General features: G+C 40.9%; 2 protein-coding genes across 2 annotated transcripts in view; one reads left to right on the top strand and one right to left on the bottom strand.

Moving 5' to 3' along the window:
• The window catches only part of UACA (uveal autoantigen with coiled-coil domains and ankyrin repeats), a 94,391-nt gene extending 84,496 nt beyond the window's left edge, over positions 1 to 9,895 (bottom strand). Inside the window, exon 1 of the mRNA XM_042988494.1 lies at positions 9,695 to 9,895. Within this exon, the coding sequence (XP_042844428.1) occupies positions 9,695 to 9,778 (84 nt within the window). The 5' untranslated portion in view covers positions 9,779 to 9,895. The remainder of the gene's footprint in view (positions 1 to 9,694) is intronic.
• Positions 9,777 to 14,034, top strand: part of LOC102955708 — a 30,893-nt gene continuing 26,635 nt past the window's right edge. The window contains exons 1-3 of the mRNA XM_042989210.1: positions 9,777 to 9,890; positions 9,970 to 10,119; positions 10,322 to 10,444. Coding sequence (XP_042845144.1) covers positions 9,777 to 9,890; positions 9,970 to 10,119; positions 10,322 to 10,444 — 387 coding nt within the window. The remainder of the gene's footprint in view (positions 9,891 to 9,969; positions 10,120 to 10,321; positions 10,445 to 14,034) is intronic.

Raw genomic sequence — 14,034 nt, 5'->3', positions numbered from 1 at the left:
TTGACAACATATCAATAAGGTCAGTATTAAAAACATATCATCCTCCCCCGCCAAGAAAGTATATACCCTATGGTACACACTTGTGTGCACACACCTCCAGCTAGTAAGCCCACAATTTTTAGTCCTACTGGATTCTCAGATCTTGCTTCACCAATTTGTCCTCCAAAATATTTAAAACCAAGAATGATAGGATAATATGTTGGGCAAAGACACACACACACACACACACACACACACACACACACACACACACACAAAAGCAAAAAGGGATAATATCACAAAATATGACAAAGTAGAATTCAAGACAAAAGTTGAATAGGACAAATTAAAGACTTTTATACCACCAGTTACACTCCACAGTGAATGTAAAAAATCCAAGATTCTTAATGTATCAATTATCACAAAATTAAGTACAAAAACTAAAAGTGGCAATAAGCCTAGAAATATGTTCACACTCCCTAGCAATCAAAAACACAGATTAAAGCTGTAATTTTTTTCCGATCAGGTCGACAAATGGGTTTAAATGATAGTGCCCATTTTGGAAGGGTGTAGTGAATGCAACAATTTCTACACTGCTGGAAGGAACACAAATTGGTTTTGAGACTTAGCGTAAAAGGCCTTCCTTCCCTCTAAACCTTCCTCTCTCTCATTTTCTTCGGTACATACATGGTTTAAGATTCAAATGCCATCTCTTGGAAATCCTATCAGTTCACATGGTTAAAAACATGAGTTCCAGAGTCAGGTTACCTGATGTCCACTTACTTATTAGCTATGACACCTTAGGCACGCAAATTACTTAATTTTGTCTGTAAAATGACAGCAATAGTACCCACTCCTTAGGGTTGCTGTCAGGATTAAGTAAGCTAATGCAAAACACTTTAAACAATGCCGGGACATACACACTCAGTACATATTGCCTATTGGCACTTGGATTTCTTATCAATAATCTCTTTTTACGTAATTGACTAGTATTTGCTAAGTATTCCTGGTGGGACATTTGTATCTGCTCAAATCATTTCAAATTACTTATAATTTTAAGTACAAAGCTTATCAGAATCAAAGATGATCCAAAAAATGATACATGTATCATCACTGTTATCAAGATAATTAAATTCTGATTGAATAATAAAGAGACAATATGCAATCTTTAAAAAGAGCATGACCAGTGGCTTATGGCATAGTAAAAAGCATTGCGGGTGACTTATTTTATTCTTTATCTTCAACTGTATTTTGTTTTCTATACTGAACATGTATGACTCTTAGGGCACGGGGAGGGGAAGGTTTTTAAAACAATAGGCACTTATCTTGACTGCTTCAGTCATACACTTATTCTCCCTCCAGGGCACTTGCCAGGTCTGATTCGATTATACAGTTCATCCCATCTCATCCTTCACCACAGCTTTAGTAACTATCATGGCTCATCTTCTGCACATCACTTTGGAGACTATACCATTCTGAAATAAATTCATCAATGTTCGTAATAGTCAAGACTTCCGAGGCTAACAAAAATCCAACAGACAAAACCGTTCTTGTGACTACAAAAGGGTAATTCTTTTCTTGTCTTTTTGTGTTATATATTTAAGCCTAGAAGAGAAAAGCTACATAAAGCTTTTAATTATTTTATGATTCAGAATAAGGAGGCATCAAGTGTATATTATCCTGCCATTCTGTTTATAACTTCAGGAAGTGCATTTCAACCATCATTTTTTGGCAAATTTCCTACAGAAATCAATTTGATCGCTCTTATATAACTAAGCTCAAGCAGGTGGAAATTTTCGACAATTTATTATATGCCTTAGGTGTCAAGGCAAATGTTTGCATGATTGCTAACAGGACACTTAAGTCTTCTAATATGATAGAGATGAAACACAGGAGTTGTAATGTTTAAGTTGAATATTCTTGGATGTAGATTTCTTTACCAAGTATGTTGCTGGCTATTAGCTCATTCTAAGCAGGAAAGAAAAGAAGGATAAACTTGTTAACTCCTACCTATACAATAATTTCTTCACATGAAATTTTACCAATTGAGAAATCTGTCTGAACAAGGACTTAAACTTGTCAAGGAACTCAAATTCTTTATTCTTGAGAGAGAGAGAGAGACAGACAGCATGAGCAGGGGAGGAGCAGAGCAAGAGAGGAACACAGAATCCGAAGCAAGCTTCAGGCTCTGAGCTGTCAACACAGAGCCCGACGTGGGGCTCGAACTCACAAGCTGTGAGACCAAGGCCCGAGCCGAAGTCAGACTCTCAACGGACTGAGCCACCCAGGCGCCCAGGAATTCAAATTCTTAATTCAAGTTAACAAAAAATAAAAGCTTTCCTTTATTCCCCTCTAGCTGCCACCCTCCAGCTCCTTACTCTGAAATTTTCATCCGTACCTCATCTGCGCCACCCTCTATGGTAACACCAAGGTTCCTTTCCACGTCTGATGCTCCCTCAATGCACTATGGAATTTCACAGCTCTACACCACTGCGTTTGCTGTTCTTTCGCCTGGACAACCCTTCAAACTGTCTATCTGGCCCAGGCTCAAGCTTCACCTTTTCACCTCCTCCTCCTCCACCCTACATATCTGTGCACCCACGGCAATTTATATACACCTCTATCACTCCCTGGCTTTTAACATACCGTATTATATGTCTGGCTCTTAAAACTTTCGAAGGCTGTGACTAGATCTTTCTCATTACGGAATTTTTAGGACAGACACAAAATACAATAGTATCACAAAAGTAAATACAACAGTATCATGAACCAGCCAACCACAACAATGAATTCATGACCAACCCTGTTTCAACTCTACCCCCTACTACTCACTTCTCCCACCCGACCACTCACAGATTATTTGGAAACAAATCCCAGACTTCACATCGTTTCATCTGTAAATAAAATACTTCTAAATGTTTCTCTGAAAGATAAAAACTCTTTGCAAACATAACCACATCGCTACCATTATCACATTTAAATCTTTTTAGGTAATGGTTCCACAATGCCATCACTTATCCCGGTGGTGTTTACATTGCCTCATTTTATTTTTATGCTTAATCAGGGTCCAAATGAAGTATATCATTGCAATTGGTTAATATGTCTCCTAAATCTCTTTTAATCTCCAGATTTCTCCATTTTTTTTCTTATTATAATTTACTTTTGAAGAAACTAAGCCATTTGTTCTAAGGGTTTCCCACGATCACAATTACATTCACTGCATCCCCATGTTGCTCTATACCTGTATTTTCTGTTAAATGGAGGCTCTTTGGGCAAGACTATTCATAGGTAGTCATGAATATTTCTATCAGGAGAAATAGACAACAACCCATCTGGTTGTCTTTCCCTTTGAGACCTTAGTAGCCACTGATAATCACTGTCTGTGCTCTAGATCCATCAATTCAATAGGAGCTGGGAAACTATGACATATACCAATTCCATCATCCCAACTTCATCTATTAGCTGGGATGAAAAAAACACCTTGTATAAAAAAAGAAACCTCCCTCATCAAATACTTGGTTGGCTTAAGGAAAAGTATCATACTTCATTCTTTGTCTTTATTTTCTGGTTCTTAAAAGAATACATCGGCTCCCTAACATCCTCCAAAAGTGACAAGTTTCTCTTTGTTTTGTAATCATTATTATGAATGCACAGATTTAAAGACTAGTACACTGCCACATTATCCTTATTGATGATGGAACTGTCCCAGCACTGGCCACATGGGAACCTCTTCAAGTTGGCTCCTGAGTCCGAACCTTTGATAGCCTCCTTGCTTTCTAGTGTGACAGAGGATTCCAGGCTCCACTTACGCATTTTCTGCTTCCAACTTGGAATTACCTATTTCTTCACGGAGGACTTAATTATAATTCACTCTTGAGCCTAACTTATGTGTTCCATCAACGTTTTCCAAACTAAATAGGGTCCAATTCCTGAACTAATAATTTTAAATTTGAAAAATGTGTATCGTGCACAATAAACAAAGATTTACAATCATTACTTCACTCTTATTAATAAGCAATTAAGGGGGCGCCTGGGTGGCTCAGTCGGTTAGGCATCCGGCTTCGGCTCAGGTCATGATCTCGCGGTCCGTGAGTTCAAGCCCCGAGTCAGGCTCTGTGCTGACAGCTCAGAGCCTGGAGCCTGTTTCAGATTCTGTGTCTCCCTCTCTCTCTGACCCTCCCCTGTTCATGCTCTGTCTCTCCCTGTCTCAAAAATAAATAAACGTTAAAAAAAAAAAAATTTAATAAGCAATTAAGGGGCGCCTGGGTGGCTCAGTTAAGCGCCTCTTAGTTTCCGCTCAGGTCATGATCTCACAGTTCATGGGATCAACCCCTGCCCCCCCGACCCCCACCCCATCAGGCTCTGAGCTGACAGTGCAGAGCCTACTTGGGATTCTCTCTCTCTCCCTTGCTGTCTGCCCCTCCCCACCCTCTCGCAAAACAAATAAATAAATTTTAAAAAAAAGAAGTAATTAAAATCCTTAACTACTCAGGTCCCTGAGTGGCTCAATCAGTTAGGCATCTGACTCTTGATTCTGGCTCAGGTCATGAGCTCACAGTTTGTGAGTTCGAGCCCCACACTGGGCTCAGCAAGGACAGTGCAGAGCCTGCTTGGGATTCTCTCTCTCCCTCTCTTATCCTCCCCCACTTGTCCTCTCTCTGTCTCAAAATAAATAAATAAAGTTAAAAAAGAAATCCTTAACTACTCATCATTTAAGTTCTTGAATTCCCTATGTACCAACTCAACTGTCTGCTTTAGTATTATAATAAAATTCAGCAATTCAACTAAGCATGATCACCTGGAGTTAAAATCAAAAGTATAAAAATAGGGCTTCTTTATTGTGATCTTCCTTCAAGAACCACAAGAAATGCAATGCAGGGATAACTCTAGGAAATTGTCTGAACAAAACTTTAATTAAGTTAAGTGTTTTTAATTAAAGGTTGGCATCCTGGGGGCACCTGACTGGCTCAGTCATGAAGCATGTAACTCTTGATCTCAGGGTCGTGAGTTTGATCTCCAGTTGGGTGTGGAGATTACTTAAAAAAAATAAAATGAAATCTTTAAAAGAAAACAACAAAAATAAAGGTTGGTATCCTAAATGAAATCGAGTAAACAATGCTCAATTAAGTATCATGAGTTTAAATGTAACAATTTGTGATCTTAATTCTTACTATTCACATTACCCAAAAATCATTGTTATAATAATGTTAACATCTTTTCAAATGTACTCCAAAACAGAAAACGCTTCTCAAAATCATAACTGAGACAAAATTTAATCTTTTATACTTTCTAAACATCTCATACTTGTGTTCTTAGTGGGAATCAAAGGAATTTTTTGAAGATATTTTTCAGTTGCTGTATCTGTAACTCTAAATGTGTTTAGAAATACCAATATTTTTTCAGGTTACTGAGATATTAACAAGATGCTTTAGAACATATTTGGTTGCTCATTCATAAAATTCATTGCCCCCAAATCAGAGTAGCCTAGAGAAACAGCAGAAAACTAACTGCAGAACCTCCCACATCAGAGATAACTAACAATCAGCATTTACTCCACTACAAACGATAAGTATAAGTACAGTTTAAGTGGAACCCCCTTCCAAAATGTCTGTTAACAGTATTTGTTACTGTGACTGTTCTGGAAATACAGTCTCTTAATTTTAATTACTCAATTTTCCTAATCTGAACTAGGTGAAAACGGAATAGTCTATTCTCACTGTACACATAATTGTATACATAATTGTACATATAATTGCATATGTAATTGACTAGATTTGAAATAGCATTTACAGTCATTCAATTATCCCTTTCAGAAATCTGAAGCTCCAATTTAGTGATTAAGATAAATGTCAACAACAAAAATAGTTTCATTTTATGATTAAAAGATGCAGCTATCTCCAGATTCATCTAGTATAGGACAAACTCTCAAATGTATTTTACCCACAATTTATAATTATGAACTACATTTATTTTTATATATATATATATATATATATATATATATATATATATATAAACATAACCACTGTTGAGTGAACTCTAAACTCATTGGCATATTTATAACCATGGTACTATTCAAAATATTTTAAATGACTTTTTCTACATATAACTTAGTAATAATCTGTATTTCACATACTATAAAATATTTACGTACCTCAGTCTATTGCTAATGCATCTCTTTCAAATAAATAACCTTAAATAAATACAAGAAAAAGATTTATGAAATACACATGTTAAGATTTTTCTTCCTCAAATCAAAGTTGTGCAGAGAACATTATGATGATTACCATGATAATCAAATGACTGCTTTAAGATTCAAATTAGGTAATCATGGGGGTAAAAGGGAGGGGGGGAAGCAAGATATATATATATATATATATATATATATATATATATATATATGCGCATATATATGCCTTATACCAGATTATTCTATATGGATCAAACACTTATATGTTAAAAATGAAGCAAATTAAAAAACTAAAAGAAATTAGGTAGATTTTTTTTTTTTGCTTAATATTACAGAGTAAAAAGATGAAAATATAATGTAAACCTAAAAGTCACAAAAGGTTGATAAACTGAATTGCATAAAAATAACCACTTTCTGCATAGCAAAAGCCACCATAAACACAGTCCTAAGATGAATAACCAACTAAGAAAAAATATTACTCCTACTAAAATGGCTAATTTCCATGACATAAAGTATGTACAAATGAATTTAAAAAATCAACAACCCAATAGAAAAATGCAAAGGATAAACTGTTCATGAAAAAGAGAAAAGATCTATTGGGAGTTGGATTGGAATAGCATTGAATGTATGGGCCAATTGAAAGTTGATGTTCTTGGGGCGCCTGGGTGGCGCAGTCGGTTAAGCGTCCGACTTCAGCCAGGTCACGATCTCGCGGTCCGTGAGTTTGAGCCCCGCGTCAGGCTCTGGGCTGATGGCTCGGAGCCTGGAGCCTGTTTCCGATTCTGTGTCTCCCTCTCTCTCTGCCCCTCCCCCGTTCATGCTCTGTCTCTCTCGTCCCAAAAATAAATAAAAAACGTTGAAAAAAAAATTTAAAAAAAAAAAAAAGAAAGTTGATGTTCTTAAGATAATGAGTGTTCCATTCCAAAACATGGTTATTTATCTCCTTATTTAGGTCTTTAGTGATTTTCAATAAAATTTTGTGATTTAAAAAAGAAAGAAAGAAAGAAAGAAAGAAAGAAAGAAAGAAAGAAAGAAAGAAAGAAAACATGCAGCAGGCTCTTAAAAGCATGGAAAAAATAATTTCTCACACATTGGGTACATGATGTATGGAAGGAAATTTAACACTCTTCACTATTACAAATGCGCGTATCCTTTAACCCAGCAATTCTTTTAGAAACTGATCCTACAAGTGTACAGGCACATGCACACACACACGCACATACACACACAGACTTGAAATATACACAGGTTTATTCATCATTGCATATTACAGCAAGGATCTGAATGGAGAAGCACTGATTGGGCCTAATTATTTACAATTTAAAAAATGATATAGAATAAGTACAGTATGCTATCATTCCCATAAAGGGTGAATATTTATATTCATATTTGTATATGCTACACTCTGAAGGAATATGCAATTAACTGGTAACACCAACAATATATACACGTGTGACCAAATCTGCCTGACATTTGGGATTATGGTATAGATTGAAAGCAAAAGGAATCTATTTCTCCTGTACATTCATTTCATTCTATCTTGGTTTGGTGTTATTCATCATCACACTCATTTATTTTCATTTAAATATTTTACAAAATTTATTCTAACGTCTAACTTAAACAGAAATGCTCACTTTTTCTTTTCTATTATTTATTTATTTTGAGAGAGAGAGAGAGAGAGAGAGAGAGAGCGCGCGCATAAGCAGGGAAGGGGCAAAGAAAGGGAGAGAATCCCAAGCTGGCTCTGCGCTGTCAGCATGGAGCATGAAGCGGGGCTCAAACTCACGAGCCATGATATCGGGACCTGAGTTGAAACCAAGAGCTGCATGCTTAACCGACTGAGCCACCTAGGCGCCCCAAAATGTTCACGTTTTCTAAGCAGGCAGATTCTGTCTTTTTTATACTATGTTATTTCTCTTTATTTGTATGCTATTTTAAGAAAAAGAATGCTCAGTTTAGTAAATACTAAAGATTTAAGGTTGGAGAGATGCACTTCATGTTCCAAATGTATAAAATGCAAACTGGCAGGCTAATAGCAATAACAATTAAATACTCTGCATTTCTAGAGGAGAAAACAGGATAAAATTAAGGTATAGAAACCTCCCAGTGGGATGTGGATCTGTAGCCAAACAAAATGGGAAAATAAAGCAAATAAATATAGAAAAGCTTATCTTTCACAAAGCTGAAAGGCAACCTGCACTACAAAAAAGTTTAATCTTTAACTACGGTGACCTCTGATATCACTAAATATTTGTCAATTATTATTTTAAAAAACGTGAAGCAAAGAAATCTCTTATGTGCTTATAAAACAAGTCCATGCTTTATTAAACTTCAAATCATCAAGTATCGTGCCATCTATAACTTTCCTTTTTTTTTTAACTGGAAATTAAAGAGCCTAGTTTTGCCACAATGTCCTGTTAAGACCGAGTAAAATCATCGCAGAAGTAGGCGAAGAGAAAGCCACAATTCTGAATTAACTCCTAACCAGAAGCAGATCAAATAGTATTCTCATAAAAAGCACATAGAATCATTTAGTACAATTTGTGCCACATTATAAAGGCCCTTTTTAGTAACTCCAACTGGGCAAACTGGGCAGTTGGGGCATCCCATCTCGTGTACGCGACTTTTTAAAGCAACCTTTCATTTAATAACGCAGAATTTTGATGACACCGCCATTCTTCTGACTTGCCAAATTATCCAAATCCCAACATCTGCAGTCAGGCTGTTTCTCAAGATTTCTGATCTGCTGCCAACTAGAGAGAGGCCCTGAGTATTCGTGAGCGTGCACGCTGAGGCCGGGCTGCCGAGCGCCGCCCGCCTGTCCCCCCGCACGTCTGTCCCACAGGTGAAGCTCGGGCCCGCAGAACCACCACCTTCCCAGCGTCACCACCACTTCCAGGACCGCTCCCTACGATGCTTTGTCTGCATCTGCGCCCTAGTCCGTCCGCCTCACTCAGAAATCCAGCTTCCCCAGTGATACAGCGACGGCGGCCAGCACCCGACGTCCCCTGGGCCTCGGAGTCTCGGACCCGAGGAGGGTGCGGAGTGCGACGGGCCGGCACCCGGGCCGCTGCCCTGCCCACCCGGATCGTGGGGCGCTAGTCCCCCCGTCCCGGCCCCCCGCGGGCCCGGCCCGACAGGACGCGCGTGGGGAACCGGGCCAGCCCCGGGCGAGGGGAGGGGCCGGGGTCGCCAGGGAAGAGGGGAGCCAGAAACCCGGGATGGAGGGAGGAGTGGGGCCGATTGAATCCCGGAGCGCCGGGGTTTCATCCAGGAGTTTCGGGGACCTGGGGGTGAGCGGCGGGGGCTGTGCCGTGGCGGCGACGGGGAGGGTCTCCAGGGTCTCCGCGCCGACGCCGAACCCCGGCCCAAGGGAGGAGGAGTCCCAGGGACGACGGAGAGGGACGAGCTGAGAGGAGGCTGAGGAGGGCGGCGCGCGCTTCCGAGCAAAGGACCCCGCGGCTCGCGGGAGGGCAGCGCCGGCAGCCCTGGCAGCCCAGGACACGCACGGGCCATGGGACTCACCGCGCTGGCGGTGGCGACGGCGGCGCCGGACGACGCGGGTCCGGACGCCTCCTGCCTCCTCAGGCGGGACTTGAGACTCTTCATGGCCAAGTCTTCGCAGTCCGGCTCCTGGCGGCGCGGCGCGCCCGAGCCGCGCGCGAACCTTCAAGGGTGCGGGCTGCGAGCGCTCGGCGAGGCGACGGAGGCGGCGCCGGCGGTCCCGGCCCCACCTGCCACCTGGGGGGCCCCCCGGCTGCCCCCGGCTCCGGGCCTGCGGTGGGGCTCCCCTTCCGCAGCCAATCCTCCCGCGGCCCTGGCGGGGGTGGGGCCGGCTCCGGCCAATCGGAATCCGGGAAGGGGGCGGGACTTCCCTTTCAAACTTCTTAACACCCTTCCTCTCCCTGCTGGAAGAAAAGTTTAGAACTTCAGCCGCGGGACCGGCGGAGGTGAGCGGTGGCTACTTGGAAGGACGTGGGAACCAGTCTCCAGGCCACCGGTGCCTGCCTACTTTAGTGGTCTCAGGTCTAAAGAGAGCAGAGGGTCCAACCTAAGCCAGCTCGCGTATTGGCCGGATCCGCCCCCCGCCCCCCATCTCCTACCCATGTGCTTTTCCCCAAATTAAGTTCCCTTTCTTTCGTCTGATCCCAGGAAGAACACACAGCTTTCAACTTCCCTGCCGTCGGCCGGTGTTTTACTACACAAATCCCAGTGCCTGGAAACAACCACACGCATCTAAACTCCGGAAACATACCACAGCCTCTAAGGAATAAGGTGCGGGCGCTACAGAAAAACATACAGTTAAGAACAGACTTTGAAAGACGTTACAGTAAATGTTAGATGGTCAGTGATTATTTGTTGAGGGAAGAACCTGCTGCTTTAGAGAGAAAGATGGAATGGCGGGGGAGAGAGAGTGGGAGAGCATCAATAAAATACAGTGGTAAAGACAGTGGTGAAAAAAGGAGAGACGAAATTTTTGAGAAAGGGAAATAAGTATACCTCTAACCCTTTGTGCTGTGCCAAGGAAAAAAGAGGAAACAAGGTCTAGTGCGTTCCATATAGTCACATTTTGCTACACTTTTTGCTTTCTCACTTCATCTTCCCTCTCTGCTCTAGTATTCCCTACTTAGCCTACTGAATTAGTTTGTACTCCTCCAAAAAAGAAAACGAAAAAAGCTTGGATCCTCCAATGAGAATCCAGGCTTTCAGTAATACTATTTCAGGTAAAAACTTATAAATTAATATGGATAGTAATATATTTCTTGGTTCTCAGCTGTAATTGTCCTCCTTCCTCCTCCCCCCCCCAACAAAAAGTATTTAATATCTATTAGATCAGTCTGCACAGATTTTGTTAAGACATCACAGTTCTCTGAATCCAATCCATTCATTTATTCATTCAACCCACACGTATGTTTAAGGAGTACTATACACAGCTAGTTACCAGAGGGAAAATAATAAACATGATATGTTGCTTTGCATCCAGGAAGTTTACAATCTAGTGAGTAAGACAGTAAAACAGGTAATCTCACTAAAGTATGTAGAGTTTGCCTCAGCTGCTAGGAGACAACATAGATAGCCCAGCTCTACAGTCTAAGTTCAAGGAAGATCTGATGGAAGAAGCAAAGCCTGATTTGATACTTTAACTTATTTAAAAAAAAAAAAAAAAAATGACCCACATAGCCAAAGCGATACAAGAAGTTGCCAAAGGAAAACATATCATGGCCTTTTCTTCAAAATATTTTTCATTTTCTGCAAAAATACACTAAAGCTAATGAATTAATTCATCCTGTCCAGAAATTCGGATTAATGAGAATCATTTAAAGGAAGGACGAAGAGGGGCGCCTGGGTGGCTCAGTCGGTTAAGCATCTGACTTCGGCTCAGGTCATGATCTCACGGTTCATGAGTTGAAGCCCCCCATATGAGGCTCTGTGCTGACCACTCAAAGCCTGGAGCCTGCTTTGGGTTCTGTGTCTCCCTCTCTCTTTGCCCCTCCCCTGCTCGCTTGCTCTCTCTCTCTCTCAAATAAATAAACATTTTTTTAAAGGAAAAAAATGTTTTAAAGGAAAGATGAAGAAACAGGCAGGTGAGCAACACCCAGTAATTTGCTTTTAATATGACATCTTCAATCATCATTAAGGTCCATTTTTCCCAGCAAAATATTTATTCTAGCAGGCACCCATTTGAAAAGACAAACAGTCCATGTTTCTGACTAACAATGGATTCTCTTTGTCTGAAAGGTCAGTGGCTTCCTTTAGAATTTCCTTAGAAGTAACTCAAGGTTTTACTTAAATATTGTTTAAAAAAAAATTTTTTTAGAGCTCTCTTGGAGAGGCAGCATTCAAAGATTGCGTTAGCCCTTAACAAAAAAGTAATTAACAGTGAATTTTGCCTTAATTAGTTCTATGAAAGGAAATTTCTTTGGCTCTTCCTCTTTCCTCAGATCCACAACCATTCAATTTTTGGTGGCTCTTAATAGTGCCTGTGGACAGTTGTGTCTCTGTCTTTTCTTGACTCTTCCTCTTTCCTCAGATCCACAACCATTCAATTTTTGGTGGCTCTTAATAAGGGTGCCTGTGGACAGTTGTGTCTCTGTCTTCACCTGCCACTACAAAGCCAAAATTATCCCATATCGGGATATTATAGAAGTTTCCCAACCAGTCATCCAACCTCCAGTCTCACCTTTCCCATCACTAGTTAATTACCAGCCATCCTCAAAAGTCTTAACAAAATATTCCTCCCTTGCTCAAAAACCTTCAGCAGCTAATGAATGAAATCTAACTCCTTTACTTGGCATTTAAAGCTCTACAACATGAGCTCAACCCTGTTCTCCATCTGACGCTCCAAGCAAATTACTCTTCAGTTCATTCCGCAAACATGGGTCATGCCTTTCCATTTCCTCGTCTTTATGAGGCTATTCCCTCCTCCAGTGACTTTCTATCTACATTCAGCTAACAAAATCCTACTCCCTCCAGGAATGATTGGAAAAAGGCACAAGGTGGCTTCTGGAGTACTGTAGTATTCCATCTGGTTACCTAACCAGAGCGCTGGTTGTGTAACTAGTGTGTTCCATTTGTGAAAATTCAGTTAGCCTGTAGTCTTTACGAGATGTACGCTTTTAAGTGTGTGTGCTATACTTTAATAAAAAGGTTTTTTAAATCATACATCTGTTCTAAGTGCCCTCCTCTATCATAGAGCCTTCTCTGATCACTCCACTGAAAGTGATCTCTCCATCCTCCAACGGGTTAAATTGGGTCTCCTATGATACTAACAGATATGTTCTGAACAAGCATTTCGCTACTAGACTCCAAATTCCTTTAAACTAGGGGATAACTGATATATGTTTGAATCCCTTTTGATACTTAGCACGTAGTGGTAAGTGCTCAATAAATCTCTCTGAATGGATTGATGCATTCTTTTACAGTGCATAACGGTTGTTTGTTCCAAGTATTCATGGACAGGATTGGCAACCCGCTGGTTATGAGTGGGAGTAGTGGCTATCTCCTGTAGCATCCAAGTTCTCATAGCCCTGGTAACTGGCTTCTTTTCTGTTGTTACTGGATAAAGCAAAGGAAACAGACACAGCCACGAGTCCAGCCTGCATCAGTTTCCAAAAATGTTGGGCAAGTTATTTTTATGAACTGTCTGTATGATGTCCCCACGGTGTCTGTGTCCAGTGGCCTTTATGGATTTTTCCAGGCTAGAAACTTGATAGCTGATGTCTGCTTATTCCCGTTTGAGAACAGCTAAGTAAATAGCAGTGGTTTGAATATGGAGTGAGGCTTTTTATATTGATCTGGAAGCCCCCTACATGAAGTAAAGTCACTATTATTAGCACTCGGCCAGACAGGTTTGGTTTTGTTCACTATCATCACTATGGTTTATTTTTATCTTCCCTTCAGAGCAAAAGGCACTTATCAAACGTGGATGGATTTTTATTTGTTACCATACCGAATCTGTATGAAAGCTTTTGTTTTGCTTATGTGTTACAACTTATGAAGCCAGGAAGGGAAATGATGTTTAGAAAAGCATTTTAATGTAAAGGCTCTCAAATAATACCAACGGGCAAAGTTAGTCTCCTTACCACCCCTATCGCTTGACCCTGTTGTCAAGGAACTTGTGTTCTAGGCCCGGGGAACAAAGCTAACATGTACAGCTCAACTGGCAAATGACTACTCACTGAACTGCAGAGTAGGATCGTGGATGTGGGTGGTGTTCAGGGAAGGGAAAAAGCAGGAGACAAATGTGGATGAAGGGATGGTATCCAAGAGTGGACAGAGCTTCAGTGAGTGCCCACAGGGGACAAGGAACACCAGGGAGGAAGAGGATGCCGAGGGGACCAGCCAGAGCAGGTACAGAGAGCACA

Source organism: Panthera tigris, chromosome B3 (assembly GCF_018350195.1).
Source record: "Panthera tigris isolate Pti1 chromosome B3, P.tigris_Pti1_mat1.1, whole genome shotgun sequence".
Classification (NCBI taxonomy): Eukaryota; Metazoa; Chordata; class Mammalia; order Carnivora; family Felidae; genus Panthera; species Panthera tigris.
Note: the sequence above shows the minus strand (reverse complement) of the source record. Positions and strands in the feature narration are given on the sequence as shown.